We start from the raw sequence: 19,834 nt of genomic DNA, 5'->3' as shown, positions 1-19,834 counted from the left end.
ACAGCAGCTGTAGTTATAGTAGCAGCAGTAGTAGTAGCAGCAGTAGTAGCAGTAGTAGCAGCAGTAGTAGTAGTAGCAGCAGCAGCAGTTGTAACCGCAGCTGTAGCTATAGTAGCAGCAGTAGTAGAAGTAGTAGCAGCAGCAGTAGTAGTAGCAGCAGTAGTAGTAGCAGTAGCAGCAGTAGTAGTTGCAGCAGTAATAGTAGTAGCAGCAGTAGTAGTAACAGCAGCAGCTGTGGTTACAGCGGAAGCAGGAGCGGTGATGGTCGTGGTGGGCTCGTGGTTGTCGTTAAATAGTTGTCAGTAATAAGGAAGAGATGAGTCTTGAGGTCAGATTTAGTGGTAGGTTAATTAGGCCAGTTTAGCAGTCGGTTTTAGGAGCAGTGCCAGCAGTAGTAATAGTAGCTGTGGTAATTATACCGGAAGCCCCATCAGTCTCTTGGCTGGTGTGTTGCTAGAGGCGGCGTAAAACTGTACTCACTCACCACTTACTGCACCAGAAGCACGTCAGAACAACCACAATTCAAAAGGGTCATGGGGTAAAGGTCAAAACAGCCACAATAAAAAACCGTTATATTAAGTAGCCTAACCCCAACATAGATTATTCTAAAATCCTCAAATACACTCTTATACATCAATAGATTATTCTAAAATCCCCCCAAAATACACATACATATCAAATGTAGGTCATACACCTTTAAAGCAGCGCCGACGGTTGATGTGTCCGCGAGATGAGATTCTGTTGATTCCATACAAATGAGTGAGGCATAGATACTGCATGCGCTAGGGGTCGGGTTTCGCGAGGCTCTCCCCACGCGCACTGAGAACTTCCCAGCCCGTATGCTACAGGCGACACATAAAGCCCTCTTTCACTCCGATACACCACTGTGGGCGCACGGCAACGCCGAGGGAAAAGGGAAGTATTTTGGAGGTTTTCAGCCGACTATGTTCACATTTTAAAAAACTTCACAACACAAATAGGCCTCCAAATGCAAAATAGGCCGGCCTACTCAAACATTGAGGAAAGGTCGGAGTTTCTCCCACATTGTATCCGACAGTGATGAATTCGACAACATGTACGGGGACTACAGCGTGACGGGGCGGTCGGATATGCATTTCGATATGTAGGTATTTTGTAACTTATATATAAGTATTCTTACCATGTAGACATGGCAGGTTCATGTAAAGATTTTCCTGTATCCGGTCTGTTCACGTTCGGGTACATATACGCCATATATCAGAGCAGGAAGCGATATGTTTCCCAAGCCGTAATTTAACCTAGGAATATTCTAAGCGTATCACGTTACCCTCTCCTACAGATATTGGTGCTTGTGAAGGAATGTCTCAATAACTGAATCTAATATGATAGATGTATATGGGGTATGTGAGGATTTTAAGTGAATTAAACGTGTCAGTCTGATGTAGGTTACCCCTCCTTTGTTTATTTAGCCACAGTAAGAAAAATGTCTGTAAAGGCAATGGTTGTTATTTTACGAAACATATATTGAATTAATGCACAACTTTTCAACGATGTGAGTGTATCAGCTTTTAATTTCTACCCAAATAAACCTTTTACAATTATATGTAGGCCATATGAACAGAATGTAATGTTCATTTCAATAATATATTCTGAATATTCATTTCAATAATATATCCTGAATATTCATTCTGTTATGTATACACTGTGTATACAGTTTAAGTTAGCACACCCTGCATGTGTAGATATACTGTGACATTTCGCATGTACATTATAACAGCGCCTCACAAATTTAGCCAATACTTAATGTTTACAAATACACTCATTCAACACAATGACATCGTGCGCTATTCAACACACACCCAGAATACAGTACGATACAGTCACGGTTGTATAGTCGAGGAAAAGGGGGGACGGCGCGAGCATATACAATAGTTAAATTGATAGGATTTTGACTCACGCAGTCGACGACGCCTAAAGTCAAATGCCACGCAAATTGGTTACCTGTTACACAGCTCATGTGCCCGGTCCCCAGTTGACCTCTTCAAGTTTTTCTAGTTGCCTGGGTCAATATACGGGCGTTGAACTGAATTGTGTTCAAATCAAATAGAAAGCTGATATCGTGGATGCATGTAACTCACCAAACACATGTTTTGAAACTGGTAATTCTTTTGTAACACGATAACTACGACTTTATTCAAAAATAATTTCAGAATATATATTTCATTCTTAAATGTCAATAGTGCAAGGGGTCAGATTTTGTATTTTATGATTTTGATGAGTTTGTTCATTGTTTGGGTTTGTTAAAATATATTTTACAGCTATATGAGACTGAGAATAGCCTCTGAATTGAGAATATTTGACAGAACAGTTGAAAATGTATCTTAATAAAATACCAAAATAATAAAAGGAGCCCGAGGTTCTCTTCTTTCCAGGGCAGTAATCTAGACTTGCCACCTATGATATAGGCATGCATGGGCTGTATTTTGGTTAAATTTGTATTAGGTTCCGAATGACTGCATGGCTACAGCTATGTGTACAATTTGATTTGAATAGGCCATATAATATTAGGGTAATAATTTTTATCCCTGTGGTAATATTTGGAAATTAAATGATCGTGTGAAATGATATATGTGTAATTTGCTAGTCTGTCATACAGACCCTGAAGCAAATACATGCAAGAAAGCCCGAGCAAGTCAAAGTGTATGAAGAAAGTCTCAGATTTCTTTTCATTCAAATTTTACTGTGAAGAAAGTCTCTGTCCTTTTCATTATATTTTTGTTTTCTTAATGTTTGCATACTTTTACTGTGTGTGTGTGTGTGTGTCAGAGAGATAGAGTTGAGAGAGAGAGAGTTGTGAGTGAGAGAGAGAGTTTGAGAGAGAGAGAGAGAGAGAGAGAGAGAGAGAGAGAGAGAGAGAGAGAGTCATCAACCCGAAATAATAACTTATTTACAAAAACACGAAACTGTCAATTTTGCAGGAACATACCACATCCACAACCCCAATAAATGCACAAATCGTAGTTGTTTTAAAAATGTAAGAAATATTTTTTTCTTATTTATATAAGCAGCGTTCTGGGCGTTTCGTCTTTTGTACCCTTGTTCAATTCCCAGCATTCTGACTTGTTGATCAAAATCATCCCTGTGTCAGCGTGACATATCTTCTCACAATGTGTGTCTCAATAACTGCGTATGAAATTTGTCAGTCGGGACATCAAGGAAACCATATCCTGAAGAATGCAAGCGTCATTAACCAGTGATGATTACTCGGAATGCTAATTATGTCCGGTACATTTCACGATATTTGTCACACAGAAAACCTTTAATGTTTGACAGCATTCATTAGGAATAGAAGCGAACCCTACAGTTTTGTTAAAAATACGTTTATTTTTCAATCTTCTAATCTTCAATGTACTTTTGTGAGAAGGTTTCTATTCTCTTATTTTTGTTTCGAAACTTTGGCAAAGGTGTGACGCTCCACAGGAGTTACCTCCCTTGTGTTATTGCGAACAAAATCTCGCGAGATGTTACGATGACTCACGAATCCTTTCTCCTCTTCCGCCCTGAGACATCGTCAAAATATTAGCGTGAAATGTCGAGAGAACATTGGATTTACTTTCTACCAGGATAATAATCATGTGGATTTATTCATCTACCTCCTAGGGACATCGAGGTATCGTCAGAAAAACAAATCCCCATGCACAAGATGGGGAATTCTTCATCCAACAGCCACGACCATCGAGGGCTGGAACAGCGAAAGACGTCCATGCCGATTCGTCTGCCCATGCCGGACTCTCACGAGTTGGAAAGACGGTTTACAAAGGTTTTGGTAAGTTAAACATAGCAACTGCCAAATTCTCCTTGTCTTTGTTTGCGCCGCAATCTCCAGATGATCGTTGCGGCTTTGATCTCAACGAGGTGACCTCATATTTGGGTCATGAAACTGCCAAGCCCAGCAATGTTTCTTGCTGTTGAAAGCAAAACACTCCCCATCTGCTACCGCTACTGCATATTTCATAAGACAGATCATGATAATGTACTCAAACACCTTATTAAGATGCTTTTATGGGGTAAAATACGATAGGCAGGATGGCAGACGTAAGGTATTCGGTCGGAAAGTACAATGGGGGTGATAAAGAGTTAAAAGACCCAACCCCTTGTGTGAGAATCCACCTGACATTCCTCTATAGCTTGTTTTTATGCATGTGCGGATTGATTCTTTTGTTTACAAGTGATATTTCCCCATCTCATGCCTCTGTCAGGTCTGCTGTCACCAATAACTTGCCATGAGTTACACATTCAGAAGAACATGAAGTGTGCCTACTTAATCAGAATGTTAAATACAAACTGATTGGCTAAGTGCTTCTGGGGTTGCCTTGGATGCACTTGTGACAGATGGGGAGCACAGCAGAAACTAGACACCTTACCCACAGCCATTCATATAGACGCTATAGTCTGTAACTAATTATGATTATTATCTCATGCAAAGCTATATTGAATAACGTCTTTGTTCATGTTGTGTGGAAGCATTTCTGAATCACTTGAACAGGGACATTTTAGACATGTGTTGAAAATTTCCTCTCCGTTTAATGACCTGTGAATGTGAAACTCCAAACAGGAAATGTTTTAGCTGGCTAACTTCTATTTTTGGACCTTGTTAGTGAAAATTGCCAATTTATTTGAGAAGTTGGTTTCCCTGACAGTATTTACATTTGACTGAAGTGCCAAGTCCTTGCAGAAAGTGATGTTAATGTATTAAGATTTGCAGATTTTATTCTTTGGGGTATATTCGACAAATTAATTATGGTAAAGGCCATCAAACACTTCTGTCAAATTTATAGAATTTTCCATTACATGCATATTTTATTATTTACATGTTTAATGAATTGAAATGCACTTAGTGAATAGTAATCAGAGTTAACATTGACCTGTTTAAGAGCTGTTAGCTGTTATAACTGGAACTCAGGTTGGGAAAGTTAGAAATTATTGATTCTAGGAAATACACAAAATGTGACATGTTCGAAGGATGTTAGAGGATTCATTCAGTAGTCTGGTGTATTAGAAATTTAGATTGTTCACCTTCAAGTCTTGTTGATATTCATGGCCATGGTTTTCAGAAAAACTTCATGGATATTTCTCTATTCGAGTGATTAAAGTACAGCAGAACCATTGTCCCCTTTCCTGGCAACACAGTCATTTGTAATATCCTTTATCTCATATTTTGTCAGTTGTCCAGATCAAACGGACACTGGACATAGTGACCCCTTTAAACAAATTTCTGCTCATGCTGTTGTCAGGATGAGATAGGATTTTATATCTAAAGCGTAGCAGCTGGAATATTATGATTGCATGTTTCTTATTAAAGAACACCAATGTTCTTTTTCTCAATGTCTTTGTGTTTGTTCTGGAGTCAAAACATTTGTGACTCATGTTGTTTTCCTGTAGTAATTCAGTAAGATCGAAAGCACATGAACATGGGTTTAAGTAGAATAAGTGAGTGAGTGAATATTTAACGTCACATCAGCACAATTGAAACTGAATAAATTACGCCCATAAAAACCCTTTGTCCCAGTACCGTAAAATGTTTTACTTATGATTAGCATGTTATCATAGAAAAGGTTATTGCATTTATTTTCGAGACATTGCACATATGTTTGTAGGTACTTGTTCCAGCTTGGAAGATGAATATTAATAACCTAATTATGCATATCATTCTGATTTCTAAACCCTTGTTTTATTCCCTTCTTGACAAACACTGTCCACAAACACTGTCGCTGGAGCAGTCTCTATGTACATCAAACATTTGTCAAAAGTCTTAATCACTACTGTCATGACCGGAAAGTGCTTGTTTGTATCTTTTCACAGGGTCTGTACCATTTAGTAAGTGTATTCTGTATATGACAACTATTGAATGAGTGAGTTTAGTTTTACGCCCACTCAGCAATATTCCAGATATATGGCGGTAGTAAGTATTTGAGTCTGGACCAGACAATCCAGTGATCAACAGCATGAGTATCAATCTACGCAATTTTGATACAATACCATGCCTCAACCAAGTCAGCGAGTCTGACCACCCGATCCCGTTACAAGTTGCCTCTTACGACAAGCATGGGTTACTGAAGATCAGTTCTAACCCGGATCTTCACGGGTTATGATACTATAGTTGTCATTGGGCTGATTGGTTGTCATCTAAAATATCCTTTTCTCCAAAATTTTAATCATAACATAAGTATGGCCAGTCAATATGATCAATAACTGATAAAAACATTTGCAACATTCTGTTGAAGTCGATGACTTTTACCTCTAGCCCAAAGCCTGAGATAAATTCTGTCCGGCCTAAAAGTAAAGCTTGTACTGTTCTGAAAGTAACATCAAGATCTGCAGAAAATAATGCTTTTTGCAAAGTTCATGTCTGTAGACTCAAATGTTTTTGCAAAGATGGTGTTGGGTTTGAATTCATGATACACCAACTATGTACCTTGTCTTTCGTGACATTGTAATTCATGTGAAGCAGGGCGGTGGGGTAGCCTAGTGGTTAAAGCGTTGGCTCGTCACGCCGAAGACCTGGGTTCAAATCACCACATGGGCACATTGTGTGAAGCCCATTTCTGGTGTCCCCCGCCGTGATATTGCTGGAATATTGTTAAAAACGGCGTAAAAACCATACTCACTCACTCACTCATGTGAAGTATCTAGAGAAATGATCATCTCATCTTTCACAAAAATCCCCAGTATATTATATTGCTAGCCCAAAAGAGTCTGACCTAGGATTGGTCCAGCTACAGTTACTGTGATGAGGGAAGAGAAACTGGGCTAACTAGGTGTCACACATTCATATCAGTGTCTCCACATAAACATCAGGATGTGTTGACATGGAACAGTGTCAACCACAGGTTTAGGCTACCAGTAGTCACATGGCAGTCAGGTCAGAGTTTCTGACCTGACTGACCCATTGAAAATGCACAGGACCCATGGAAAAACTTAAACACACATTTCAGATTTAATATTTCTTATAATTGACATTGAAATTATTAACAAACATAAGATTTATAAACAGCAAACAAGTGTCACATGTCACATAAAACAACTTCAGTCAAAGTCATTGTGAAATATACAGTCAGACACTGGGACCGGCGGGTTGTAGACTTCTGTCTGACCGTTGGCAAATCTGCCGGATTTGTCACAGGGTCAGATGCTATTTGTGAACACTGCCAAGCCCATTTCTGGTGTCCCCTGCCATGGTATTGCTGGAATATAGTAAAAAAACATACTCACTCACTCTAATGAGGGCTGATTATTATGCCAGAACTTGGCTTTGTTATATTTTTTTTAATTTGAAGGAAAACTAAGTTCTATGGATAGTCAACTTTTCGTTATTGCAATGAGTGCGATGTTTCGGTGTAGGTACTAACACTGTTATCAAGCAAGTGCTCATTCTGTTGATCACTGGATTGTCTGCTCCATTCACTTGCTTGATAATGGTGTAAGTACCTACACCGAAACATCGCACTCATTGCAATAAAGAAGTTAACTATCCATAGAACTTAGTTTTCCTTCATCTTCACAACTTCTAAAATGCCTCTCAAAGAATTTTAAGATTTGTCTGACTCCCCAATGTTTTAGCCTGGGACCTTGGCGGATAAAGACTGAGTTCACATGACCTCCAAATATACGACCCAGGTATATGCCAGGTTAGAATTGGTCTGGGTTAGAACTGGTCTTCAGCAACCCATCCTTCTTGTAAGAAGTGACTAACAGGTTGAGGTGGTCAGGGTTGTACACACGTCATCTTATCCCAACTGTATAGATCGATGCTCATTCAGTGGATCACTGGATTGTCTGCTCCAGACTCGATTATTTACAGACTGCGCCAGATAGCTTGAATATTGCAGAGTGTGGCATTAAACAACAAACAAACATGTTTGACATTATCGATTACACAATTTTCATATCGATAATCATTATTGATGATTCCCATTGACAATAATTCTGATTGTTGATCTTTTTAGCCAGCTCTAGGGACAACCAAGTCGATTGGGTGGTCAGGCTTGGTGAATTGGTTAATGGCTTGTGGTCATCTCCCTGACGGAGGAAGATCATATATACCAGATTGCTTGGTCTTGGGTCGATTGTTTACATTCTGCTGTCATATGGCTGAAAAATTGCTGAGTTTGCCGTTTAACAACAAACAAACAAGCTATTTCATGTATGCTTTCAAGCCTACTTACTTGTACATTAGAAAGCGATAGTACCACCTAATGAGATGTCTGTGTTTGTTTTGGCAGGCTGCTAATGTACAGGTGTACATACCAACTTCATCTTCAGATAGGTCCGGCAGGGGAACAATGCATAGATTAGAGGGACACTTTGAACATCCATGCGAGTCTGGTTAACATGAGGGAAAGCATGCTTCCTTGGACAAACAGAAACACAGGATCATTACCTTACGAATAGCCGGAGTATTGGTGGGATCTATATCTATCTGACATGACAGCCTCAAAGGGGTCCGAAAATACCTACACGCCAGCAGATTATGTCAGTCATTTAGTTCCAGTAGAATAAGATGGGTAACAGTAACAGGCAGTTTACATGATCGATCTGGCCAGAATTTAATTTGTATACATCTGAATTTGTTTGGACAGATGGCAGACGTCTGTAAACAGCTTGACTTTATGAATATTAGCTGGCAGCTTACCTGTAGTATGAGGCCGACTCCATTGTTCTCGGATTCTTCAGGAAAATATATTTTTTCTATTGTTCACTTTCTTATCAAATATAGAGGTCCAGTCAGGTGAACTTTCTAGTAAGCTAATATAAGGATTGAGACCTGCTCAGTTTCCATTCTGGTTCCAGGTATTTGTATCTGATAATCAAAATAAACAGACAGTTCCAAATGTAAAATGGCAACATCTGCACTGCTGTTGACACTTTTTTGATTGTCCATTCTGTGTGCTGTCTCACTTCCTGCTCGAAAGGTTTATACAAATTGTGTAAAGTCAGTAGTAATTGTATCTTAAGTTACATAAACTGTTACAATCAAACATTTTCATTTAGACACACAATGCTCAAAGTTACCACTTGAAGTTATGTTCATAATGCTGTTTTGTAAGGGCAATGTGCGGAAAAACCACTGGCCCGCTAGCCCGTGGCTAGTAAAAATCCAGTCGGGCCAGTAAATCTGTACATTCACTGGCCCGACAGGCTAGTGAATTTTCATGTGGTCATTTGGTTTTGATGGTATTTTACCTTTTTGTAATCTTTTGCTCAGTGTCTACATTCAAATTTCGGGCTAGGGAATTATTTTGTGGGCTAGTAACTTTCAGGCATAGCTAGCCTGACTGGCTAGCAAAATTTGGAAACTATTTCGCACACTGAAGTGATGTGAAATATGTTGATTTCTTTATATTTTCAGTTTAGCTCTTGTTAAAATTTACTTTTCCAATATTTGTTGAAAATTGATGGTTATTTGGTCAACAATCATTGATGCCTATTATCTACATTGAGAACCAGCCCTACATGTTGTTGATGCCATAGCGCTGATGTTGATTGTTTGCGTGTTGTCTTGGCAAACTGTGTCCCAAAGTAGCTTCTACTTAAACGCCAGACAGCTGTTAGTTTGTCACTGTGGAACAAACTTGCTTAGAGGAGCTGACACCAGTGTTTCTTACCTGGCTCAATATTTGTTGTCTCTTGATGGGATCCCATCTGTCAGTGCTCCAGCTGGTATAGCAATTTTGGTAGACCTGGGTTTTATTCCTGACATGGGTACAATCTGTGAAGGCCATTTCTGGTGTCCCCTGCCATGATATTGCGGGAATATTGCTAAAAGTGCTGTAAAACCAAACGCACTCACTCACTTTTGATATGAACATTTCAGCAAGCAAAGACATTAGACATGCTCAAAAATTGGTCTCGTTCAAAAAGAATCTTCCAATGTTGCCTTCAATAATCTATTTCATGTTTGGGAACTATTTCGGCATTGTTTTGACAGGTATCTATGATCAGTATTTGTTTGTGCTGTAAAACTCAGATCCATGCAGGCAAAATATTAGGGAAGATGAGGAGGAAAAGGTGTGTTGTCATCTTCCGTTGATGGAGGGTTATGGAGTGCTGTCTTCAGTTCAATAGCCAGATGACGTATCTCTTTGCTCTTAGATTTACCAAGCTTAACATAGAACGTGTTGGTAGTTTAAGACTTCATGCCATTCTTCCGAGGTTATTTGAAGGATGTCACATTGTTTACAGGAACAAAAGCTCATGTTACGTTGATGTTATATCAAATGTGATATAATATATAGTTTATAAAGGCAGAATTTGAGTGCAAATGCTGGATTTTCCATTGGTTCTCAGATTTTACCAGCTTATGTCAAAATTGAATTTCTTTTAAGCCCATAAACTGCCTCACTTACAGTGGGCTTAGGTATTTTTCAAGAAGAGCCAAGATGCTCGGGAACTATCACTTGTGTTTCTTGAAATAGTAACTACATAAGAAAAATTCACAGGTGGTGAAATTATGTTCTCAATCAAGTTCGCTTGCTTTATTCGTGGATAAAAGTTTTTTCTTGTGAGGTAGAGCACGGAATCATTGTCAGTGTCTCATTTTTATGTTGAACTTGTTTCAATTGCTTGCTTATTACTCTTCACTTGGTCAACAGAAAACAGTTCAGTCTGAAGGTTTTGTTTTGTGTGTTTTCAATGTCACACTCAGCAATGTTCCAGCTATATGACGATGGTCCATAACCAAGTCTGGACCAGATAATCCAATGACAGGGTATGAAACTCCCAAAAATTCAGCCAGACCACAGGGCTGGTTAGATGTAAAACTTGCCAGCCCTGGCCAACAATACCCCTAAGGTACTAGAGTATTGGAATACTGTCTTTCAGCAGGCTGTAATGTTGAGTGATGTATTAGGATATTACAAGAAATGTACAAATGATTGTAAGCTGTTAGATTTTCAGTACAGATTTATTTACAGAATAATCTATACAAAGAAAGAACTATTGAGGATGAAGCTAGTTGATAATGATACTTGTACTTTTGTAAACATACCTCAGAAGACATATTGCATGTATTTTCTTACTGTGATTTAGTTAAAAACTTTTGGCAAAATGTAGAACAATTTCTAAATACTCACCTCCAGTGTAATGTCACATTTACAAAATTCACTATCATGTTTGGAGTGTGCTCAAACAATAAAATACTAAATCATATTTAACTTCTTGCCAAAAGATTCATTTATGTTTCAAGTATAAAACAACAAGCACTTTCCCGTGAGGGATTTCTTAAGTTATTAAAAAATATATGTACAACTGAAAAATATATAGCTAGGAAAAACAATAGCTTAGATCCCTTTGTAAGGAAGTGGAAACATTTATATACCTTACTATGTGCTAAGCATTGAACTCTTCTTATAATATCAGCTGTATTTCCAGACCCCACTCACTACAATCACACTATTCAAACTTATCCCTCCAATTTTATATTTCATATGCCCTCTACAGAAACTTTAATGATATCTTATGTACTTACACATTTGTTATAACCTAACAAAACACCGTTGATGTTATATAGAAATTGTCTTTTATGTCATATGTATTTCATATTTCATGTGAGACTTGAAATGGAATAAAAAAAAAAAAAAAACAAACAAACTTGCTAGCCCTGACCAAAACTTACCTGCCCACAAAATATCTTCATATACTTGTCTAAATTTTAACGCCCCGACTGTTGGAACTGCAGGTATTTCGAACGCTGCCAATGATCAACAGCATGAGTATCAATCTACGCAATTGGGATACGATGATATGTGCCAACCTAGTCGGTGAGCCTAGCCACCTAATTCTGTTAGTCGCCTCTTACGATAAGCATGGGTTTGCTGAAAACCAATCTTAACCAGGATCTTCACATAGGTTTTGATTGGCGGTAGGGTAGCCTAGTGGTTAAAGCATTCGCTCATCCCGTCGAAGACCTGGGTTCGTTTCCACACCTGGGTACAAGCCCATTTCTTGTGTCCCCACCATGATATTACTCTCTCACACTGTAGGTGTTGAAACAAAACAACTAATCCCGCAAGAAGTCCTTGTTTATAGTCTAAACTAGTGTAAGTCACTTTAAAATTGTTGTGAAACGTGAACCTGTAAACAGCCACTAATCTGAAGCGTAATAAACTCAGCCACACCTCATTTTGAAAGGTTGCTGCCACAAGAAATGGTGTCGAATTACAACGTGTACCAACTGTGAGCTTTTCATGATCTCTATCTCTTCAACTGGGCCAGTACACCAATGAACCTTAGCTATATGTGGAACACTTTCCTCGTACTTCAATAATATAACCCAACAAGCCCACTTAGATGTAAGTTTCAAATCATATTACAGTAAATGTTCTAACAGATGTGGATGGTGTTGTACAAAACAGCCTTAGTGCTACGACTGTCGTATGTTAGACTAGCACTTAGTTTCTGAATGTATGTAATTTTGATAGTAATAAAAAATCCCTTTCATGTTGAAAAGGAACCCCAGTGAGATGGGAGATTACCGAAGGAAATCTAGACATGATTCATTTAGGGCAGAAAGGAATATAGTGTGGTTCAGGAACTGCGAGACTAGTTGTAAGTCTGTGTCAAGGTATATGAGAAACGGTCACCTTAGGGCTAAGATTGCTTTGTGGCATGGGGTTGTGCATTCTCTTCCCACAGAGGTTACTCCTGTCATATCTTCCTACGTAACCTCTGTTCTAATACGGCCCTTTCATGGTGTGAGCGTTCAAGACTTGTGATTGGAGGCAATCAGATTTAGTTGTGCAATCAGCGACGTTGTTTCAAAAGTGATCATTCGCAAGGCCTCGGTAATTTCCGTATGCTTCGAGAAAACTAAACTTCTTCCCCTGCGCGATGCGCAAACGTTTCTTCTAGACAGAACTCAGTCATGTTATGGCGGATCAGTCGCGTCTCCATCGCCCTCGTTGACGACGGACAAGCTAGCCATTAAACGTCTTGTGTGTAACATCAACACAAGTCCCCGGCAGATGGGGGATATTTGTGGCCCCACATTTGCTTGTGTTAGTCAAGTTGAATCTAAGTCGATGTAACGCGTGTTCTGATTGGATAGAAAGAAGGGAGATAACTCGTGTTGCGATCTTTTGCCGCTAGGGGATTTTACGAGAACCGGGAAATATGGCCGTATTAGAACAGAGGTTCGTAGGAAGATATGACAAGTAACCTCTGTGGGAAGAGAATGGGGGTTGTGGGAAGTATTACTTAACAGAATAACCAAATAACTTCATGCCAAAAAATGTCAAAAGATGTTATGTTACTGGCAAACAAGGATAAGTTGAGCACCGACCTGACAATTGACCCGTATTGGCATGTATCACTACTATGAGTGCTGCCGACTGGCTCTTGCCATTGTTAGCGAAGGGGTCCAGGTTGTCCGTGATCAAGTTTAGTGTGACTTACTACACCAATATGAGAGTCTTACAAGGTGTAGGCAGCTGCGCTCGGAATCAATTTCATCGTCATGCAATGCACGTGCACTAGCCTACATCTGCTCTACCTTTCACAAACCAAATGGGTTTGCTTTTTGCAGTGCACCGCCTACTTCTCGTAAATGTGTTCTCTGCTCTGGTCCAACTTATCCTTGTTTGCCAGTAGTTGTGTCTTCATATTATTTGTTTGTTGTTTACGCCACACTCTGCAGTGTTCCAGTTATGTGAAAATGATCTGTAAATTATTTGGGACAAAACAAAGTATTTGTAGCACTATGATTTTCATAGACCATTGATAAATAATATACTTAAGTCGAATGCTGCTCTTTAACATTAGCATTTTTACAGTACCATTTTCAAGGACCTCTTGACTTTCAACCTTCATTTAGACCATAGCTCTGCAGTATACATGCTTTATAACATGTGTATATTCAGCGAACACAGGGGCGGTGGGGTAGCCTCGTGGTTAAAGCGTTGGCTCGTCACGCCGAAGACCCGGGTTCGAATCCCCACACTGGTACAATGTGTGAAGCCCATTTCTGGTGTCCCCCGCCGTGATGTTGCTGGAATTTTGCTAAAAGCGGCGTAAAACCAAACTCAGTCAGTCAGTCAGCGAACACACTAAATTCTGCAATGTGCAGAAAGGTTTGTGATGTAAAACAGTTCTTGTTTCACATGATCATCTACCTGAAAGCTTACCCAATAATTGTTATTTTTCAAGTGCTGTTCAGGTGTAATTGAATTCTTTATCCCAAATCATATTTTTGTACCAGAATCCAATTTTTAATATTAACATGGTAGAGAAGGACAGTAAGATGGCAGATAATTCAGTTTGCTATGTTTATATTTTGCATTAAGTTGAGTAATTACATTACTAGAAAATAATCTTTTCTATGCATGAAAAGTATATCAAGTTTGGTTGTTAATCAGTATAAGTATGATACTTTTGAGTTGGTATATGGATACTTCGCGTTCCAATGGTCAGTCAGGTCAGTCACATGCATTGTGACCACTGAAGACCAATTAGCATGGTAAGAAACTTACACTTGATCTACTGGACAGGTTCTCCAAACAATTAGTTCCACTCTGCCCTAGTATGTAATACAATCTACAATAGCCTGTAGCAGCTAAGTAGCCAGGAATAACATCAGTGGTGGTCTCCCCACAGAGCTGTTGTACTGACACCCCACCCACAGAGATCAGGGCTGTTGTACTGACACCCCACCCACAGAGATCTAGGGCTGTTGTACTGACACCCCACCCACAGAGATCTAGGGCAGTTGTACTGTCACCCCACCCACAGAGATCTAGGGCAGTTGTACTGTCACCCCACCCACAGGGATCAGGGGGTGCTGTAGTGACACCCCACCCACAGAGATCTAGGGCAGTTGTACTGACACCCCAACCACAGAGATCTAGGGCAGTTGTACTGACACCCCACCCACAGAGATCTAGGGCTGCTGTACTGTCACCCCACCCACAGAGATCTAGGGCTGCTGTACTGTCACCCCACCCACAGAGATCTAGGGCTGCTGTACTGTCACCCCACCCACAGAGATCTAGGGCTGCTGTACTGACACCCCAACCACAGAGATCTAGGGCAGTTGTACTGACACCCCACCCACAGGGCTCAGGGGCTGTTGTACTGACACCCCACCCACAGAGATCTAGGGCTGTTGTGCTGACACCCCACCCACAGAGATCTAGGGCAGTTGTAGTGACACCCCACCCACAGAGATCTAGGGCAGTTGTACTGTCACCCCACCCACAGAGATCAGGGCTGTTGTACTGACACCCCACCCACAGAGATCTAGGGCAGTTGTACTGTCACCCCACCCACAGGGCTCAGGGGCTGTTGTACTGTCACCCCACCCACAGAGATCTAGGGCAGTTGTACTGTCACCCCACCCACAGAGATCTAGAGCTGTTGTACTGACACCCCACCCACAGAGATCTAGGGCAGTTGTACTGTCACCCCACCAACAGAGCTCTGGGGCAGTTGTACTGACAAACACAGACATGTGCAGGACACCCAGGCTTCTGTAATGATTCCCCAACTAGAGAGCTCTGGTGCTTCTGTACTAACACTGTACCCACAGAGCACCTGGGCTTCTGTACTCACACTGCACCCACAGACCACTAGGGCTGCTATACCGTCAGATTAGTGTAACTTCTGTTCCAATGCCCCACCCACAGAACTCAGAGGTTTCATTAATAACACTGTACCCACAGCACTAGGACTGCCCCACCATCACCCAACCCCCAGAAAATATATCCCTGGCACTGATGGCCCCACCCACAGATCACTACCACCAGTATACCCACATACCATCCAGCTCAGTGCATACACCTCCACAAATTGGGAGATAAGCTTGTTCTTGTAGTCCTACTTTCATGCACCACTGGTGTTAATGACTATAGGAAATCCGAGACCCACCTGGTAGGTAGTACTCTGGTTACTAGCTGCCGAGAACAGTCACACTTTCTGTCAAGTGTTTAGGATTGTTTTACTGAGTGGGGAGGATCGTTTTACTGTGTGAATGATGTTGTTACTGATGTACTAGGGTCAGAATGACTGGTAAATTCAGTTAATTAACAGCTTGGCAGGAATGGCTGACCTCAAACTCCCAACAACTTCCAACAATCCTCTATTCCACTGTACACCCAGGGACTAGGCTGAAGCTTGGTGTCTGAATATGTATAATTTTGATAGAAACAAATAATTCGTTTTAAATCAGACTGTCTGGTGAATTCAGTTAATTAACAGTTTTGCAGAAATGGCTGACCTCAAACTCCAAAACTCCTTCCAACAAACCTCCATTCCAAGGTACACCCACGGGACTAGGCTGATACTTGCTGTCTATATACTTTTGACAGAAACAAATAATTTATTTTAAATAATAAATCAGAATGACTGGTAAATTCAGTTTATTAACAACTTGGCAGAAATGGCTGACCTCAAACTCCAAAACTCCTTCCAACAATCCTCTATTCCACTGTACACCCTCAGGACTGGCTGATGCTTGGTCTCTAAATATATATAATTTTGATAGAAAAAATAATTCCTTTTAAATTGAAAAGGAGCCCCAGTGAGATGGGAGATTCAGAACCTGAGGAAATCTAGACTTCCTTCATTGAAGGCTTTAGTACTGCAGAACCACTGGGAGGAAGGGAAACAATGCTGTTCCGAGACTGTGAGACAGGACTACAGGGAACTTGTGGGATAGCCTTGTAATGGTTTTGTAAACTTACACTGTTGACTGATCTTGCCATGTTAAATTCCCAGTATTGATTCAACTAGCATGTCTGGAAGAGATATATCGATTACGAAGTTTGGTATAGAAGTTCAGCACCAAGTCTGACACAGATGGCAGTACAAATGCCTAATTTGTATAAAACATTTCCAATGCTTGATATTAATAATCAAGAAAGTACGAACAATGAAGAGAACCCAGTTTTGAACAACATCACAAAACGTTTCCTAATTTGGCAGAGAGAGCTGGTGGTCAGAACATTTCAAATTTAAGTTAAGGTACTAATATATGAAAGACTAAACTGATTTTATCTTGACAGGGAGCAGTGTTTTCACTGTTTAGTGCATTGTTGGTAGCGACACTGCCAGACTTTGATCTCTTTCTTAGCATATCCTTATAATAACAATATAAGACAATCTGAACATATCATCAAGGCATTCTGGGGGACACAAATGACCTCTGCAATCCCCAGGTAGTGTTGTGTTCCAGACCTCTCTACATTATCAGGTGTAGTAGTCTAAGTTGTTGCAATTCACTTTAAAGAGATGCCATGCTTGGACGCTTTGGAACCCTTGAAGATGGATTCGATGTTTTGCCACCAGCACCCTTACTTGTTGGTTTCACAAAATTTGTAAATGTTTAAGACCTGTGTGACTTCAGGGTCCCTTCCCAAATCAAGTGAAGATCCGGGTTAGAATTGATCTTCAGTTACCATGCTTAAGAGGCGACTACCGGTATTGGGTGGTCAGACTCGCTGACTTAGTTGGCACATGTCATCGTATCCCAATTGCGTAGATCGATGCTCATGCTGTTGATCACTGGATTGTCTGGTCCAGACTCGATTATTTACAGACCTCCGCCATATAAGCTGGAATATTGCTGAGTGTGGTGTTCAACAACAAACCAACAAACCAACCAATCCTCTCTCCACTGGCGTACAATCGAGTCTCAACTAGTCAGTAGTGGCATGTTTACAAAGAAGTGATGACTGTTTTGGGATGAGTGGTATAACCAAGACTGACTGACTGACTGAGTTTGGTTTTACGCCGCTTTTAGCAATATTCCAGCAACATCACGGCGGGGGACACCAGAAATGGGCTTCACACATTGTACCCATGTGGGGATTCGAACCCGGGTCTTTGGCATGACGAGCCAACGCTTTAACCATTAGGCTACCCCACCGCCCCGGTATAACCAAGAAGTTGCTGATGACATATATAGCACCTTGCTCACATAGACAGCTTGGGGAAGGGGGGCATGTTTATCATAAATCTATGTGACAACAATATGAGAAACTCACTTATAAAATGTTTGTTTCAAGTATAAAGTGAATATTGTTTTGGATGTCCTGACAAAATGCTTTAATTTTTCAGAATTCTATGGACTTACCTCCTGACAAAGCTAAAGTACTAAAAAACTACGATGATGAGAAGAAATGGGATTTAATCTGTGATCAGGTACGTGACTTTTAATTAATAATCATTCATAAGTTTCAGCAGGAGGAACCCACAAAACCAGTCCACTGGTTCGTGTGTTCCATGTTCACTAACCAGGCTTGCTTGAAAAATATTTTCCAGATATTCTTGCCTTTCAGGATTGAAACTGACATCCTCTGTGGATCCTTATCCCTCAGAGGTGACCTTTATTCAATTTAAGAATAAACTGGAGGCTTTCAGTTTGAAATAATCTCAAAATGTAATTTTATTGATTTTCAGTTCTTCAGTGTTTTAGAGAATGTTTATTTCAAGGTTGATAAAATGGCTGCTTTGGTGGGAAATTGCTTGTGGAGAACTAGCAGAGTGATGTGTTTGATGGAAGTTAAATCTAATCAGCCAGTCACAACTGCTTCTGAAGGCTAGAGAGCCAAACGGTTGTTCCTCTCCTATTAAACATGTCATGTTTATGCTGACAATATGGCTGGATGTTGAGGATGGGAGATGCTCTTGCAGACAAATTGCACTGCAGTGCAAGTTGCAGCAATGTTCTGGTGCCAAAAAGTGTATTGATTTGAAGGAGCAGTAAGCATGGTGATGGAAGGAAGGTCTTCCAGCAGGATAGATTACCTGCTACGGTTTCACGGAGAAAGCTTCCAAAATAACCATCTTGACTGTGTTGAACCCGGGAGTGGTTTTGACCCAACATAATCAAGATTGCGCAGTGCTTTATCCTCTCTTGACCACACAGACTGACCTGACAGAGGGTTGGCTTCATGTGAGGGATCATGCTGTAAGGAGGAAGGCTTGACCACTCTCTCAGACCTAATATTGAGGGCTTGACCACACAGACTGACCCAGTACAGTGGGTTGGTTCCATGTCTATTAGACTAATGCTTAGACTCTGAATATGTATCATTTTGATAGTAACAAACAAGCCCAATTAAATTGAAAAGAGCCCCAGGGAGGCCAGAGATTCAGAACCTGAGGAAATCTAGACTTGCTTTATTTAGGGCTTTAGCACTGCAGAGAGGGCTTGGCAGTAGGGAAAATAATGTGGTTCAGGGACTGTGAGACAGACTACATGTCTATGGGTAATGCAGACTTGATACAAAGGGCTTGGCCACACAGTCTCACTTGATATTGAGGGCTTGATTGTACTGTCTGACTTGGTATAGATGGCTTGATCACTCAGCCTTAACTAATATAGTTAGGGGCTGAGGTAGCCTAGTGGTTAAAGTGTTCTCATGCTCACTAATATCATTTCTGTTCACCCCGTGATATTGCTGGACCACTAATATAGTTACCACTTGACCGGACCTGATATAGAGGGCTTGATCACTCAGTCTCACCTGATACAGGGGTTTTGACCACACAATCTGGCCAGATAAACGACTTGACCACAAAGTATCACCAGCTCCTTGTTAGGCCATGTGAAGATACCAACAAATTATACCTTGGGGTAATTGCACAGTTCATCATTACACACAAACAAATGAAACGAAAACTGTCAATCTGTTGTATGTGGTGTCAACCTAAAGCTGACCCTGATAATCACTTAGAGATTGCCTTGAGGCATTATGGTAATTGGTGTCTTGTCTTCATGTTCCATGTCTAAGCTGTTGGTAAAGGAGTTATGTGTGTGGTGGATGATGTACTTTAGATGACAGTCCTGTCCTCAAGCATC

General features: G+C 40.5%; 1 protein-coding gene across 1 annotated transcript in view; it reads left to right on the top strand.

The window, feature by feature from the left end:
• The first annotated feature begins 832 nt into the window (after positions 1-832).
• The window catches only part of LOC124264876 (formin-like protein), a 93,398-nt gene continuing 74,396 nt past the window's right edge, over positions 833-19,834 (top strand). The window contains 3 exon segments of the mRNA XM_046699651.1: positions 833-1,123; positions 3,640-3,805; positions 18,088-18,171. Of these exon segments, the coding sequence (XP_046555607.1) occupies positions 1,074-1,123; positions 3,640-3,805; positions 18,088-18,171 (300 nt within the window). The 5' untranslated portion in view covers positions 833-1,073.

Source organism: Haliotis rubra, unplaced genomic scaffold, assembly GCF_003918875.1.
Source record: "Haliotis rubra isolate DU_JTF1 unplaced genomic scaffold, ASM391887v1 Scf95, whole genome shotgun sequence".
NCBI classification, from domain to species: Eukaryota; Metazoa; Mollusca; class Gastropoda; order Lepetellida; family Haliotidae; genus Haliotis; species Haliotis rubra.
The sequence above is the reverse complement of the archived record's forward strand: the minus strand, read 5'-3'. Positions and strand labels throughout refer to the sequence as shown.